A 13,872-nucleotide genomic window follows, 5' to 3' on the forward strand; every position below is an offset into this window, starting at 1 on the left:
CGTTGTTAATGACTATGATTGTTAAAAGTACTTTAGAGTACAACAACAAAGCTAAGATTGAATTTCAATCACTTACATAATATATACATATAAATTTAAATTTATATATACATATCTTCTTATGAGACATTATAAAATCCATTTTCATATTTTATATCATATTCTTATATTTTTGTTTAACATAATATATACTACCTTCATATCTTAAAAATATTATGGTTTACTTCATAAAGTCAATATTATTATATATACTTGGTGGTAAATAACGTTAATTGAAACTTAAATAAACAATTAATGTATAATCTTTTTAATTTTAAAATTTATATTACTTTAACATATGTATTACTTATTATTATAAAAATATTTTTCTTTCTTCATTTTAAAATAGTTTATTTATGACCAAGATAATATAAATTATTAAAAAGATAATATTTATATTTTGTAAGCAAAAAAAAAAAATTTTTTTTTCTTACACACCCGTTTTTATTGACATCCCTTCTCTCTCTTGTAATTTGTCGATTCTAAGGATATCTTATAAGTTTAATTATCAAAACAAAATATCAACATTTGTTGTTCTCTTGTTTAAAATGTATATATAATATAACAAAAATACTTTTTATTTTATATTAATTTTTTTTAATATATTTTATTTATTCAACAAAAAAAAAATATATATATATATAATTATATTATTATTTTAGTTGTACGAATGGCTGATACTGAAGAATGCAGCCTTTTCGAACCACAATCTTATCTTAAGGATCGGTGTAAAAAATGTTTTAAATTAAAGTCAAAACATCCAATTATAGAAAACATTGAAAATATTAATAGTCTTTCAGTAAATAATACAACAACAAAAAATTTAATAAATGATGTTAAAAGTAATAAAGAACCTCTCTTGACAAATGGTGGAATTTCAAGACCTTCAGGAAAGATTGTTGCTACACGAACGAAGAGTGATGTTTCTAATACAAAAACAGTAAAAGAAAATATTAATACATTAACTACCTCTAAAAGTGAAAAACGTAGAAGTTTTAATGAAAAAGGCACCAATGAAGGTGATGAAAATGATGAAGGTAAAATATTAATTAAATTATTATTTTTAGATATATAATATTATAATTTTTAGATACTGCCAGTTTGATGTCCTATAAATCTGCCCATTCAAAAGGATTGTCTAGTGCAAAATCTTTTGAAAGTATCATTTCAAATATAGATACAAGATCAATGATCACTGCTGTTTCAGGTTCAATGGATGATGAAGATAGAGCTGTAACACCAACAGAAGATGGTAATCCTGTTAATAGTTTAATGGTTGATGATAAAAAAGACCTTCAAAGAGAAATAGCTCGATTAACAGAAAAAGTAACAAAATTAAAAAATGAAAGAGATCGTTGGGTCAATCAAAAACGTGGTACCGTTGAAGGTAGTGAGGCAGAACAAAGTTTAATTGAATTTTTAGAAGAACGTTTATTGGAAGCAGAAAACACAATACAAGATTATAGAGATGAAAATACAGTATTAAAATGTGAATTAAGAGAATTACAAGAAAATGTACCAATAATTGAAAATAGTGTACCAAAAGAAAATGAAATGGAAATAAAATTAACAACAACAGAAAATCTTTGTGATGAGTTGATGCAAGAAAATGAGGCATTGAAAGGAGAAGTAAGAGAATTACAACAAGAGATTGAAGAAATGCAGGATCAATATAGAGAGGAAGAAATAGAGGAATTTCGTGAATTACAAAAAGAATTAGAAACAAATGCTAAAAATTGTCGTGTTTTACAATTTAAATTAAGAAAAACAGAGAGGCTGAAAGATCAATTACAGGTAGAGAAAGAAAATTATGAGATGAAATTAAAAGAAATATTATCTTCTAAAGGAGTAAATGATATTGAAAGTAATGTTAATTTAAAAGTTGATCAATTTAAATTAAAAGAACTTGAAAGTGAATTAAGAATAGCTAAAGAAGTTTCAGTTCGACTTCATACTGATTTAGAGGCAGCTGAACAAAAGCGTTACAAAATGGAAGATGAAATATTTTATTTAAAAGAAAAGGTCCGTGAACTCCAAACACAAAATAAATGGAGAGAACAACGTAATAAAGCTGAACAAGCTGCTAAAAGAGCAAGTTTAGAATTAAGTGAAGCAACATTATGTGGTAATGATGCTACAAAAGAAATAAGAGATATTTTGGAAAGAGAAATTGATTTAAGAGAACAATTAAAGTTTACAGAAGAAGATTTAAAAAGAACTCAAAATAAGTTACATGATGTAGAAAATGAGAATGAAGAATTATTAAGAAAATTAACTAAAATGTCACAAATAGGAAGTTCTAGAAATAGGCCTCCAATAACAAGAAGTGCCAGTGATTCATTAAATGATGTTAAAGAAGAAAAATTATTAACAGAAATTCAAGATTTAAAAGAAAAAATCAAAAATAGTGAAAAGAAAAACATTAATTTAGCTAAAAAATTATTAGAATATGAAATCGAAACAACAAAGAAAAGTCATGCAGAAGCAGAAGCTTTAGCAAAAATTGCCGAAAAAAGTGATACACAAAATATTGATATTAAAAATGATATTACACGTCTTATGAATATACTTGAAAATATTAATAAACAAAATGAAGAATTAAAAGATGAAATATGTACTTTTACAAATCGTTCAAGTCCTCCAAAATCACCAATTCCTGGATTATTAAATAAAGAAAAAAATTATCTTCAAAATCAAATACGTGAAGAACAAGAAAAAAATAAAAAATTAGAAAGTGAACTATTGGAAATGAAACAAATTATTGGTAAAAGTGATAATCAAAAATTAATATCAATAGCCTCAAAAGTTGATGTATTAACTAATAAACTTGCCTTAGCTAATGACCGGTACAATGCCTTGGTAAAGCGAGCCTCATCGCCTTCCAAAAATTCATCTAATACCAATCATATTGTGGATGCCTTAAATGAAAGAATATTAGATTTAGAGGGAAAATTAAGTGAAAAAAAATGTAACCTTTCTTATAATATAAATGATAATAAAAATAAACAAACTTCTGGTGATGAGATTGAAGAATGTTGTGAAGTATTAGCTTCAATTGAAGCACAAACTAATAGAATTTTTAAACAAGTAGAAAAATTAGAACCATCTAATAAAGAGGAAAGAAGGAGAAGTTTATCTAAAGATACTGGTGCAGCTATTGTTTCAGAATTAAGTAATGTTATGGATGAATTAATAAATGTTCATAAATTATTAGAAAGCCATAAATTAGCTAATCCAGAAGTATTTAATAGAAAAAATGTTAGTAGTAATGTTGAAGTTAATAAAAAAGAAGATGATTGTAAAGAATGTAAAATATTAGTTGAAAATAATGACAAGCAAAAAAATGAAATTGAATTTTATAAAAAGAAAAATAAAGATTTAACTAATCAAGTTTTACAAACAGAAGACCGTTGGACAATTGAAATTGAAAAGCAACGTAAAGAATTTGAAAAAGATGTTGAACAATTAAGAATAGAATTAGACGATCAAAAGAAGAAATATAATGAACAAACACATTTAATTGAATCATTTAAAACAAATCTTTCTGAGAAGGATAAACTTGTTAGTGAAAAAGACATGAAATGTATTAGGTTAACACAAGAAATTCAAGAAAAACTTAAACAAATACTTGAAAATGAAAAAGAAATGAAAAAATGGAAGGAGTATGAAATAAAATATAAAAAATTAGAAAATATCTATGAAGCAGAAAAAGATAAAATAAAAGCAGAAAGAAGCAAATTTAAATTAGAGATGAGTTCTTTAAGAAAACGTTCCGAAGAAACATTAGCCGATATTGAAAAATTAAGAGAATCACATCAAAGAAGAGAAATAATGTGGAATAAAGAAAGAGAAAAATTAGAAAATGAAATAAATTCATTAAGAAAAAGTCTTATTAAACATAGTAATGATGATATTTCAGAATGTGATTCTATTTCACAATGTAAATCAACACTTAGTAACAGTACATCTATAATTAGAGTCACTAGACCAGCTGAACAAAGTATTTTGAATGAATTAAGAGAAAAAATAACAATAAGTGAAAGAAGAAATTGTACTTTAGAAAATGATTTAGTAAAAACTACAATGGAAAAAGATGAATTAGAGTTAGAGGTTATGAAAAATAAACAGTTATGGACTAGAGAGAAAGAAGAATTAAATCATAAATTAAGACAAGCTGATAAAATAAAAGCAATGGAAATTGATGCTTTACAACAAAAATTTACTTCTAGAATGAATATAATGGAAAATACTAATAAAACACTTCAAACTCAATTAGTACAAGCTAGACGAGAAAGAGATCATAATAAGGAAGGAATAAATCAACTACAAAAAAAATTAGAGAATGAAATAAAAAAAATTGAAAAAGAAAATAGTAAACATGCAGAGATAACTGCAAAATTAGTTGCAACCGAAAAGAAAGTAAACGATCTAGAGATTGGTTTGGATCGCCTTAAAACTGATCTCAAATTAAGTAAAGATGCTCATAATGCTGATAAAAAACTTTGGAGTGTAGAGAAGTCGCATATATTAAAAGCTAATTCTGTAAATGGTTGTAAAGATAATCAAATAACTGGTGATAGAAAAATTGCAGAAGAAGCTTTAAAAGCAGGAGAAATTGTTCAAAAACAATATAGTGAATATCAAAAATTTTTCAAAAAAGAAGTTGATAGATTAAACTTAAAAATTAAACAATTAAATGACGAAATAAGACATAAAGAGAATGATTATAGTAAAATTGTTAAAGAATTAAAAGAACAAATAAGAGTATTAGAAATTGATCAGAAAAATTTACTACAAAATAAGGAAGTTATTTTATCTGCTAAAGAAGCATTACAAATTGATCAAGAACGTCTTATTCAAGCATTACAATTAGCTGAAGTACAAAAATTGACAAGAAAATATAAATTAACATCTGTTGTGGAGCAACTTAAATTTATTAAAGATCAATCTAATAAAGAAAATAAAGAAAATGTTGAAGGTATAATTAATATATTAGGTGGAATGAGAGATGATGATACCTCTAATGGAATTCTTCTTACTTCTGATACAACATTTGATAGAATAGATAATATTTCCGATAATTTATCACAAAATTCTACATCAATACGTTCAATAAATTATGTTAGACCATTTAATAGAATTACAAATTTAGATTTATCACATTGTTCATATAGTACTGATACCACAAATGATAAAGGACAATATGATTCTGGTGTTAATACATCATATAGTCATAGAAGTATATCACCAAATAAAAAATATCCACCACCAACAACAACAACTTATTGTGTTGAGTATGATAATAATGGAAGAATACATTATATTCCTAGAAGTATTGCTAGAAGTGCTAGTTATGATAGATATGGTATGTCTGAAAGTGCTTTACCAAATAAATTTGAAAGAATGAAAAGTACTGGTACATTAACTGATGACTTTGATGATTATCAAAATGGTTCCTGCCCATCTCGTTCTGGTAGTGCTGGAACAAATATTTTATATAAAGTGAGAAGAGAAGAATTAGCTAAAGGAACAACACCATCTGTTAAAGCTATGACTATGGCATTTGAATCATTAGATAATAAAGTAACATATAAGAAAGGTTTCTTTAGTATTAGAAAATCAAAAAGTGTAGATAATAGTGAAAATAAAGAATCTAAGAAAAAGTTATTAAAAATTAAACCAACAATGAAAAATGTTCCATCTGATCTTTCTAGTAAGTCTGTTTTTACAGATACTTCTACTTTACCTTATGAAAAATCACCAAGAGGTGGTAGAAATCCTTTCAAAAATATGGGTTCTAAATTAGTTGAAAGAGTAAGGAGAAGTTTAAGTAGAAGTAAAAATGAAAAAAATAAAAATCAAGATATAGAAACAGAAGAAAAAGCTAAAACTCCAACATTAGCTGAACCAGAAAAATTTGTAGATGATGATGATGATGATGATGTTGATAAAAGTTGTTTAAGTGAAATTGCTGATACCATTACAGAAGATAGAGATACATTTAGAAGTATTCAAGAATGTGATAGTATTGCTATAAGTATAAATGAAAAACCATCTAAAGTAAGTTGAAATATTTTTTAATTAATACTTTAATTTTTAGACTTCTATAACAGCAGCTAAAAATGCATTAAGAAAGGTTAACATTTCAAAACGAATATAAATATTAAATGTTGTAATTTTTAAAATTATTGTTACTATTTTGTTATGTATTATTAATTATTTTTTATTATTCGAAGTTTGAACTTTTTGTTAATATGTTTTTTATTCTATAAATATAATAAAGAAAGATACTTTTTTTTTTAATTTATTAAAAGACATAAGTAAGTATTTATTAAATTTTTCTATCTTCATGTAATAGTTAATCATTATGGAATGTTTTTAATCATTTCTATTTTAAATATAAATAACAAAAATAATTATATAATTAATTATTAAAAAAATGTAAAATTAAAAAAAAAATTTGTTATTTAATTTTTTTAAAAAAGCAAAAAAAATTAATCTAACAAATTTAATATAAAGAAATAAAATATATCAATAAGGGGCTTAATTTTAGAGTCACTGATGTTCTAGAAATTATTTTTAAATATTTGAAAATTATAGGTATGTATTTTTTTTTAAATTACAATGCTGATTTAATAAAAAATTTTTATACTAAAACAATAAAGAAATAAAAAAAAATAAGTAATTAAAAAAAAACAACTTTTTTTGGAAATTGAATATACTACTATATTCATTCGATAGCCCTTGAAATAGGATGAATTTTGAATATAATCAACAATATTTGAAAATTGAAATTTCAGGAGTTATAAGGATTCAAAGTTGAGGGGTGAAATTGAGGAATATTTTTTTGTAAATTTCAATTTCTATGATAATATTGTAAATTTTGAAAATAAATACTTTTTTCTAGATCAATTTTTTACGACAAATTCATTAAACTTATTCACATCTTTATAGGACTTTTAAAAATGAAGATATGATAAGAAATATGTTTTAAAACAAGTTTTAACAATTTAGTGATAACTCAGGTTAATGAAGTCACAGGTCCATGATATTTGATGCGCTGGGTTTCTTTCATAATTTAAGGTATACCCTACGTTGAAAACTTTTTTAAATTTTCAACCGTTCTTGAAATACTATGCTTGGTATTTTTTCGCGCGTAATCCATTGTCACCATTTTTTATATCTCGAAAGTGGTTTAAGGTATAAAAATATTTTGAAGGTAGACCCCACTTGAAAACTCATTAGAAAACGATTGCAGAAATCTGATTTCGTTTATCTTGGTTTTGAAGCGAGATATGACCAAGGGCGGAAATTTTTCTAAAATATTCATTGTTTCTGACTTTTCAGTATCTCAGCAAATACTTATCCTATGAATATAGGACTAGTTTCATTCGATTTCTATTCAAAAATTGGTCTAGTTAAGTTAATTTCATAGCTATAACTTTATTATTTTCAGAATTATGAAAATTGGCTGAAAATTTTCTAGATTTTCGACTTTACCTCTAAAAATGTATACAAAGAAAAACAACTTTTTTTGGAAATTGAATATGTTACTATATTCATTCGATAGCCCTTGAAATGGGATGAATTTTGAATATAATCAACAATATTTGAAAATTGAAATTTCAGGAGTTATAAGGATTCAAAGTTAAGGGGCGAAATTGGGGAATATTTTTTTGTAAATTTCAATTTCTATGATAATATTGTAAATTTTGAAAATAAATACTTTTTTCTAGATCAATTTTTTACGAGAAATTCATTAAGCCTATTCACATCTTTATAGGACTTCTAAAAATGAAGATATGATAAGAAATATGTTTTAAAAAAAGTTTTAACAATTTAGTGATAACTCAAGTTATATAAGTTACAGGTCCATGAAATTTGATGCGCTGGGCTTCTTTCATAATTTTAGACATAATCTACGTTAAAAAGATCTTCAAATTTCCAACCGTTCTTGAAATACTATGCTTGGTATTTTTTCGCGCGTAATCCATTGTCACCATTTTTTTATATCTTGAAAATGAATAAAGATGTAAAAAAATTTTGAAGGTAGACCCTATATAAAAACTAATTACAAGACGATTGCAAAAATCTAATTTCATTTATCTTTATTATGAAGCGAGATATAACGAAAGGCGGAAATTTTTCTAAAATATTCATTGTTCCCGACTTTTCAGTATCTCATCAAATAATTATCCTATGAAAGTAGAACTAGTTTTATTCGATTTCTATTCAAAAGTTTGTCAAGTTAAGTTAATTTCATAGCTATAAATTTATTATTTTCAGAGATATGAAAATTGGCTGAAAATTTTCTAGATTTTCGACTTTACCTCTAAAAATATGACAAAAAAAAAACTTTTTTGGAATTTGAATATTCGATTTATGTAAAATTTTTTTTTGAAAATACAATAATGATTTTATATAAATTTTTATCTAACATATTAAATAAATATTAAAAAAAAAGAAATGATTTTAGAATTTATTTTTATATAAAATTTTTATAAAAAGTTTTCAAATATTTTATTTATTTTATTTTATTTAATTCAGTACATCATTTACTATAAAAGAGATTCTCAATAAGATTTAAAGTTAGAATAAAAAATTTATAATTTTGTTAAATTTAAAAAAATATATAAAATAAATGTTGTTCTCCTTGATTTTTAAGGAACTATTGGTAAAAACAAATATCTTAATAAAAATTAATTTTTTTATTTACACTTTGTAAAATATCAAATTAATGTCAAATCAAACTAATAAAAACAAGTTATGAATATTATTTTTACAAAAAAAAATTTTCTTTTAATATTTTGATAAAAAATTTTTTTAAATATATTATTATTAAATTTATTCTTATAAAAAAATTTTATAAATTAGAATATCTTTTTTTTTTATCTCTAAATTATCAAATAGTTATACAAATATAAATACAATTCAAAAATAATTGCTTTTATAACAATTATAGTAATCTGTTAATAGTTTAAAAAAACAAGCATATTTATCATATATATATATTAATATAATAGTTTTTATATAACAAAAAAACTTAAACAGATAAAAACAATTATTTTGTTGTATATACAAAATAATTTAAAAATCAAATTTTTTTAAAGAATAATTGTATTAATTTTTTAATAATATTATTTTAATTTGAAATTTTGGGATATTTTTAATACTTTTACAACTTTATTATTTTTTCATGAGAATATTTCAAATGTTTTTTTTATATTACAAAGACTATTTATTTTTTGATTTTTTAATTATATAATAGATTTGTAATAAAAAAGTTTTATTTTGTGGAATATTAAATCATTAACATATATTAGTAAAACTAATTAAAAAAATTTAATATTATTATTAATATGACTTAACATATACTTTATATTCACATAATATATATCAAATTTTAATATGCTACCATTTTACATAACAGAGATGGTTATATAAAATAGTAAAACTTAGATATATATTTATATTTTATATTCTTCAATTTTATTATTATATAATAAAGTTAATTTAAAAAAATTATGTATTTGGTATGCTTGTGTCAAATTTTTTTTAAATTTATATTCTAAGTATGAGTCACAGATATGTTATATATTCAAGATAACGATCAATTTTTTTTATCATACATTATATTTATTTTATGCAAATTAAAATATTATTTAGTTTTTTTATTTTCAGATAAATATATTTAATATTATGTATTTAACTAAACTTTTTTTTAATGTAGTATCATGTGTGAGTTTATTTCTTGTAATTTAAAGATATATTTTAGTATACCAATATTAAAAAAAATGATCACATTGATGAAGATAAACTTTTAAATAACAAATTTTTTGATGTTGCTTGTGGCCTTGATAAGAAATTGATTAAAGAATCATATTACATTAAAAAAGATTTTAAATGTTATTCTTCAAATGATTTTTTAGATATAAAACAAAAATTGTCTGTTGAATGTAAACTTTATGATGAAATAAATTATCAATGTATATATAATCATTATGAACTTAAGCAAGATTGTCATTCACTTCCTGAACTTTGTGAAATTGTATATTTACGTTGTTTCAACCATACTACAGTCACAATATTAAATGAAACTACTACAACTAGAAAAATAATGAGTGGTCTTGTATATGAACCAAAAATAGAACAAATAAATCTTTATTCTCAAAATAAAAAAATTTTAAATGAAAAAAATAAACAATCAGAAGAAGTAAAATTTTTTTCAACGACAGCAATAATGTTAACAAAAACAACGGCATCATTTAAAACAAAATTGGATATATTAAAAATTGCTAATAATGATCACTTTACACCTATTAAAATTCAAAATCAAAATTTAGCAAAAAACAATTTTACTAAATATTCTTATTGTCTAATACTTTTTGTTATTTTTTTAAATATTATTACAATTTGCTGTATATACATGAGAAAAAAATTTACAAACAAAAAAGAATCATATGAACTTTTTGAAATATTATCAGATTAAAATATCTTTTTGTACTTTTTTTTATGCAATAATATATAATCAATTTGATTGTAAACTTGTTAGTTAGATTCATTATGAGTAAAAGAAAACATAAAACAAATGTTTAGAAAATTATAATATTCTAATTACTTTATAATGATATATAAAAATTTTTGTATTTTTTTTATTTTGAAAATTAAAATATTGTAATTAAATCCAAATATATATATATATATATATATTTAAGTTAATTATCAGTATATTATATAATATATACTATTAAAAAAACATTTTTATTAGATATTTTTTTACATTAATTTTTTTAATATATATAAACATGTCAGAAATAATAATAAAAATTTTGTTTGAATTATGATAATCATTTTTAAATTTATATAAATCTGTACTTTATTGTTTTTTTTTAAAATGTTATATTCAAATAATGTAAAAAATAAAATAACTTTATTTGTACAATAATTTTAATTTAATAAAATATTTTCAAATTAAATATTTTTTTTATACTAATTAAATTTTATAATATTTTCTTCCAGTAAATTTTTTAATGTAAAAGAGATGTGCTTTTAATTAGTAATTTTTACAATTAGAAAAGAAGTAAAGTTAAAAGAAAATTAATATAACAATATAGCAGAATAATGAATGGCAAGGTGTGTTATAGATGCATCTAACAAAATATCTATATAATTCATTGAAAGCATATTATCAGTTTGGGAGATAACATTTAATATAAAGGTGTAATATATATATACAAGATCATTCTTTAGCTTAGCTTCTGGCATCTAATTTACTTTAATTTTAAGTGTATATATATGACTGAAGATTAATGAGAAAAGATTGATATAATAAATTGTGGATGGTAATAAGGATGTTGTTAAAATTTACCAAATCACCACTTGTATTATGTTGATAAAACATTTTAAATATTATAAATATTATGTTGAAAAGGAAGTTTAAAGGTAACATTTAAAGCTATAAAGATTATTCTTTTTTTTTTTATTTTTTTCTTTAACTTGTGATTTTATAAAATATGTTAAATATAATTTAAATAATATATATATTTTTATAATTTTTTTTTTAATTTTATTTATTTACGATAAATATATTTATATTTTAAAAGATACAAGAAAATTAAAATTATTATTTATCACGTTAACTATGTATCATACATTTTAGAAAATTGTATTACTAACATATCAAATACTCATCAATCTTCTATATGCTAAAGATAAAATAATCAGCATTCATATTTTTTGCCTTTGTTAATGTTATCACTCTTAATATCTATCAACAACTCATTTAAGTCAGATATATTTGATTGTAATTAATTTTACTTAATTATATTTTAAGATATTATTATATAAAATTTTATGTAAATGCAAGTTTGAGTTTAATTTTAATTTTATCTTTTGGAATGATTATAAGATGGTTACTTCTACCGTTCAAGTACAAGGAACATTTCATATAACAACTTCAAGTGGATTAAAAAAAGATTTAAAATATAGAACATGTTGTGATTGTTGTCACATTACACTTGGAACAGTTTTTTTGGGTATCATTGAATTAATTGCTGTATCTATATTATTATTATCACTTATTCAGCAAGTTTTATGGAAACATAATGATTCAAATAATTGTCTTTCAAAGTAAGAATAATTTTATTATTTAATTATATATTTTTAGTCCAACATTTCGAATGTTAAGAGATTGTCTTTTATTTAATTTTTCACACTTCAAAGTAACATTAGCCGGTGATTATTTTATTGCTTTACTAATGATGTCTATATTATTTTGTGTAAGTAATCTTAATATATTTTTTTTTCAAATAACTATTATTTTTTATATAGATTGTTTTGCTATTTTGCGGTATACTTTCAGCAACTCCATCTTTACTATTTCCACATATCATTATTCAAGGTATTGGTTTAATTTCTTCAATTGCCTATTTTGTTCTTTATGCTTGGTCATACATTTATGGTGATTTATATCAGCAAAAAAAATTATTCAATATACAAAGTTGTGTAGAAAGAATGTGGTTTGCAACTATTTTATTAATTTTTTCTGGTTTTCAATTATATTTATTTTTTACAGTTATTAAATGTACCTTATATTTGCAAATGATAAATGATGAACAATATAGAAAATTTAATCAATTTGAGGAAGTAAGAGAAAGAGTTAGACTTGCTAAAGAAAATGGTTTATGGAGAAGTGGAGGTGGTTTCTTACAATATCGTGGGCAGGAGGAAGATGAACTTAGAAAAAAAGAAAGAAAAGAACAAAAGAAAAAATCTAAATGGGTTCAATGGAATTTAGAAAGAAATCAGGAAAGAGAGATAACTGATACTAATACAGAAAGTGAAGATGATTTTAAAAGACATAATATTTCTGATGATGTATCTAAAAAAAATGAGGAACTTAAAATGAAAACATTTCAAAGATCAAATGATTTAAAAGAAACATTTAATATCCCAAAATTTCAACACAACTCAACATCTGATATTTCTGAAAAAATTACAAACATGGATACATATTCTGCAACTAAAAATGATACTCAATCACGTCATTATCTAAATAATATTAGTTTATCAGCACAAAAAAATGAAGTGACATATGATAATATTTCAATTGACCGAAACAAGCAAAATGATTCATTTCGTACTAAGACATCATATACTCAACAACATAGAGAAGTTACGAAGACAGCTATACATAATCCAGTAAGAACAAATATTGTAAATATTTCAACAAAATCAAAAAGTACATCTAATTCAAGTCAACATAGTCCTGTTGTTAAAAAGGTTTCGATATCATCAACAACACATCCATTTTAACAACCAACACAAGATGGAATATAGTTATTTATTTACAAATATATATACTATAATTTTAATATAAAATTAAAAACCATAAAATAAAATATCTTAAAAAAATTTTTTAAGTTTACTATTTATAAAAAAAAATTTACATAATTGAAATGTTAAGAAAAATATTTATGATTACCATAAAAATTTATGCCTAAATATCAAATTTTGTAGTGAATTTTTATAACACTATTTTCAAACTTTTACTAATGATTTTTTTTTTTTTCTTTAAATTTTTCAAATTTATTTAGATTAATAAACTGTCAATTTTTTAACTTTCCTAATTAGTTTTTTTTCACATTATAAAACTTTATTTTAATTGAATTATCAATTTATTAAAACTTTTTTTTAATAAATTTTTGAAAGTTATTTTGAGAATCAAATTTTTATTTGTTATAATTACTTTCAAAACAATTTTCAAAAATAAGATTATTTTCTAAAACATTGATATAAGTTTAATAAAAGTTTTTCTATTTTGCGTTGTAATTG

General features: G+C 22.0%; 3 protein-coding genes across 3 annotated transcripts; all 3 read left to right on the plus strand.

Annotated features, from left to right (window-relative positions):
- Positions 1-709: 709 nt before the first annotated feature.
- SRAE_1000010500 (Hypothetical protein) lies at positions 710-6,199 on the plus strand (the record flags this gene model as incomplete). The annotated part of the gene is made up of 3 exons (XM_024646899.1): positions 710-1,076; positions 1,130-6,099; positions 6,140-6,199. 3 exons carry the CDS (start codon positions 710-712, stop codon positions 6,197-6,199), a joined length of 5,397 nt encoding a protein of 1,798 aa, XP_024501031.1.
- Positions 6,200-9,738: 3,539 nt separating this feature from the next.
- On the plus strand, positions 9,739-10,528 carry SRAE_1000010600 (Hypothetical protein; the record flags this gene model as incomplete). The annotated part of the gene is made up of 2 exons (XM_024646900.1): positions 9,739-9,777; positions 9,815-10,528. 2 exons carry the CDS (start codon positions 9,739-9,741, stop codon positions 10,526-10,528), a joined length of 753 nt encoding a protein of 250 aa, XP_024501032.1.
- A 1,259-nt stretch (positions 10,529-11,787) lies between these two features.
- SRAE_1000010700 (Hypothetical protein) lies at positions 11,788-13,353 on the plus strand (the record flags this gene model as incomplete). Its single annotated transcript, XM_024646901.1, has 5 exons — positions 11,788-11,825; positions 11,873-11,900; positions 11,948-12,168; positions 12,206-12,317; positions 12,370-13,353. The coding sequence occupies 5 exons, from the start codon at positions 11,788-11,790 to the stop codon at positions 13,351-13,353; spliced, it is 1,383 nt and encodes a 460-aa protein (XP_024501033.1).
- Positions 13,354-13,872: the final 519 nt, after the last annotated feature.

This window comes from Strongyloides ratti (genome assembly GCF_001040885.1).
Source record: "Strongyloides ratti genome assembly S_ratti_ED321, chromosome : 1".
Classification (NCBI taxonomy): domain Eukaryota; kingdom Metazoa; phylum Nematoda; class Chromadorea; order Rhabditida; family Strongyloididae; genus Strongyloides; species Strongyloides ratti.